The sequence below is a fragment of the Frankliniella occidentalis genome, unplaced genomic scaffold, assembly GCF_000697945.3.
Source record: "Frankliniella occidentalis isolate FOCC.00 unplaced genomic scaffold, Focc_3.1 Scaffold184, whole genome shotgun sequence".
In the NCBI taxonomy this organism is placed as follows: domain Eukaryota; kingdom Metazoa; phylum Arthropoda; class Insecta; order Thysanoptera; family Thripidae; genus Frankliniella; species Frankliniella occidentalis.
Window position 1 is genome coordinate 440,922 of NW_026267310.1, and position 2,281 is coordinate 443,202.

Here is a 2,281-nt window from a genome sequence, read left to right on the forward strand (position 1 = left end):
AATCCAGAAAGTAACTACTATAACAATTAGGATTGTCAGTATAGTCTTTCCTTAACAATGAGAAAGAAAAGTCTGCTGATGAGCAACTTTAAATTTTCTTATAATTTTAAGAATCTATTAGTTACAAGTTTTTGGTATTTTAGTGCAAAATGTACAATGATAGTACTTAGTTTATGACTCTAAGCCATTGTTTTTAGCAGTAAGAGTAAGTGAAGGTAAGCGAGAAGCAAGCGGCGGCCTAGCCAGCCAACCAGGCGGGCCGGGGGCGCCGGGCTCGTCGCGTACCGCTGAATTTGCCATAGGGCGCTGAATCGCGCAGGGAATGTTTATACGCGGACCGGACGCGGTGCCCCCGCCCGCGGATCAGCCCAATCTCCAGGACCTCCATCATGACCCCAAGGGCGTTTCGCTGGTTCAGGACTCCACGGTCGAACCCCGGGATGGGCACAGGGTAGGGAAGCGCCGATGACTTGCTGCAGTCATTTTCCGCGCTTGCTGCATCAACCTACATCAACCCAACCTCCCCCACTACTACTCCCCCACCACCCGCCCGCGCCTGCAGCCCCTGCAGCCAGTGCATAGGCAACCCAACGTACCGGCATGTCTTCGTCTGGACACCCAGTATAAGCAAAAAAAGAAAAAAAGAAAGGGGTCTATGGAACACCCTGTGTATTGTGCATTATAATACACATAATCCTGGTGGGCTGTAGGTATAGTGACCTTTGCTCGCAGGACCAAACTGGTTCCTGCGGTCAGATGTGCAGCCAATGCTAGTGTCTTCGGCTCCAGTAGCGTCTCGATGACTCAACGCCACCTTCTCCCTGACCTTGTTCACAATAGAGGAATCGGGACTATAGTGGCTCGCGCGAATGATTGAAAGGACCAAAGAAAACATCCAATACGGTTTAAGAGGTTTGTGTTGAAAACTTTTGTACATGATCACATGGTATGTTGGTCTAAAAGCGGCGAGCCTGGAAGGACTGGGGCTGCTGGAAGGAGGTGAAGGTCTGTGAACGCTGGAAGTTGGAGGTCTGGGGCTGGGCCTGGAAGCTGGACTGGGAGGTGACCTGCAGGGACTTCTGGATGGCCTCGGGGATGGGGTGGGGCTGGGGCAGGTGGGCGCCGGACGCCCGGTAGCCGTTCTCGTCGGCCACGTACGAGACGGTGTACACCTGGCCGTCGGGGCCCGTGTACGAGTACTGGCCGGTCACGGCGGTGGCGGGGCCGTCGGAGTCCTGGCTGCTGCGAGCGCTGCCGCCGACGAGCGAGCCGCGGGCCTCGGCGCTGATGCCGTCCTCCGTCTGGTACGCGTACTGGAACTGGCCGTCCGCGCCCACGTCGTTGCTCAGCTTGAGGATCTGCGGGTAGCGCTGCTGCTGGGCGGACACCGTCGCCAGGACGCACACGGCTACGAACACCTGCAAGACGATGGAGACAGGGAAGTGGAGTTACTCACACCACATAAAAGATGACCTGTTGCAGACGTTGAACAGACACGGGTGAGGTGAAGTATGTAAAGTAAACCTACTAGGGAGTTCATGTTGCTGCTGGGAGTGCTGAATGACGGAGATGATTTTCCAGAATGTGCCGGACTGCGATCTTCCCGGTGCTTTTATTCGGGCCTGACCCGCTTGACTGCGCGCTAAACCCCCACCCCTTTCCCTTCTCCCAGGGTTGGGGTCCCGGGCAGTGTGGCTGGACGATGAGCGAGCAGTACCCCTGCATCCCCCACTCCACCCACCAACGCCACAGCCAGTCAAAGTCACCCGCTGTCCAGCACAGCACCAAGGAAGAAATGCGATTCTGCGACCGTCTTTTCTCCCCACCCGCAAGGGTTCATCTAGGAAGTATGTCCGTCATTCGTCGTTACGAATCTGCCATGTTTAAGATCTGCAAGCACTCATAGCGCCTGGTAGGTAGGCAGTATCTCGCCTGCAATGCACTCGTGTACTGCGGGGTGGCCTACTCCCAGTCTCGCAGGCGCCGAGCTCCTGTGATTTGCCGACCAAATCTGAGTAAACGGACGTACTTTCTAGACGACGCCGCAAAGTGTCCCCCCTTCCCCTCCCCGGATACTACTTATTGGTGGTTTCGCACACCATCGTCTTTGACCAGATCGCCGTGGCGCCTTCTGCACGCTGCCGCACGCCTGCATGCGTCCGGGTCCAACTTCAAAAGTTGGGGCACTTGTTTGCACCGATTTTATCCATAGAGTGAATGCGCCAGAAGGCCCACGTGGGCTGCACGTACCACCGTGAGGGGGGAGGGGGAGAGAGGGGGG

The 2,281-nt window shown here is 56.1% G+C and overlaps 2 protein-coding genes across 3 annotated transcripts in view; one reads left to right on the forward strand and one right to left on the reverse strand.

The window, feature by feature from the left end:
* LOC113203722 (endocuticle structural glycoprotein SgAbd-2-like) overlaps positions 1-2,281 on the forward strand; it is an 11,810-nt gene that overhangs the window by 2,185 nt on the left and 7,344 nt on the right. The gene's annotated exons all lie outside the window — the stretch shown is intronic.
* LOC113203797 (endocuticle structural glycoprotein SgAbd-2-like) lies at positions 900-1,629 on the reverse strand. The gene is made up of 2 exons (XM_026418683.2): positions 1,529-1,629; positions 900-1,418 (listed from the first exon to the last, which is right to left on the reverse strand). Exons 1-2 carry the CDS (start codon positions 1,538-1,540, stop codon positions 957-959), a joined length of 474 nt encoding a protein of 157 aa, XP_026274468.1. The 5' UTR covers positions 1,541-1,629; the 3' UTR covers positions 900-956.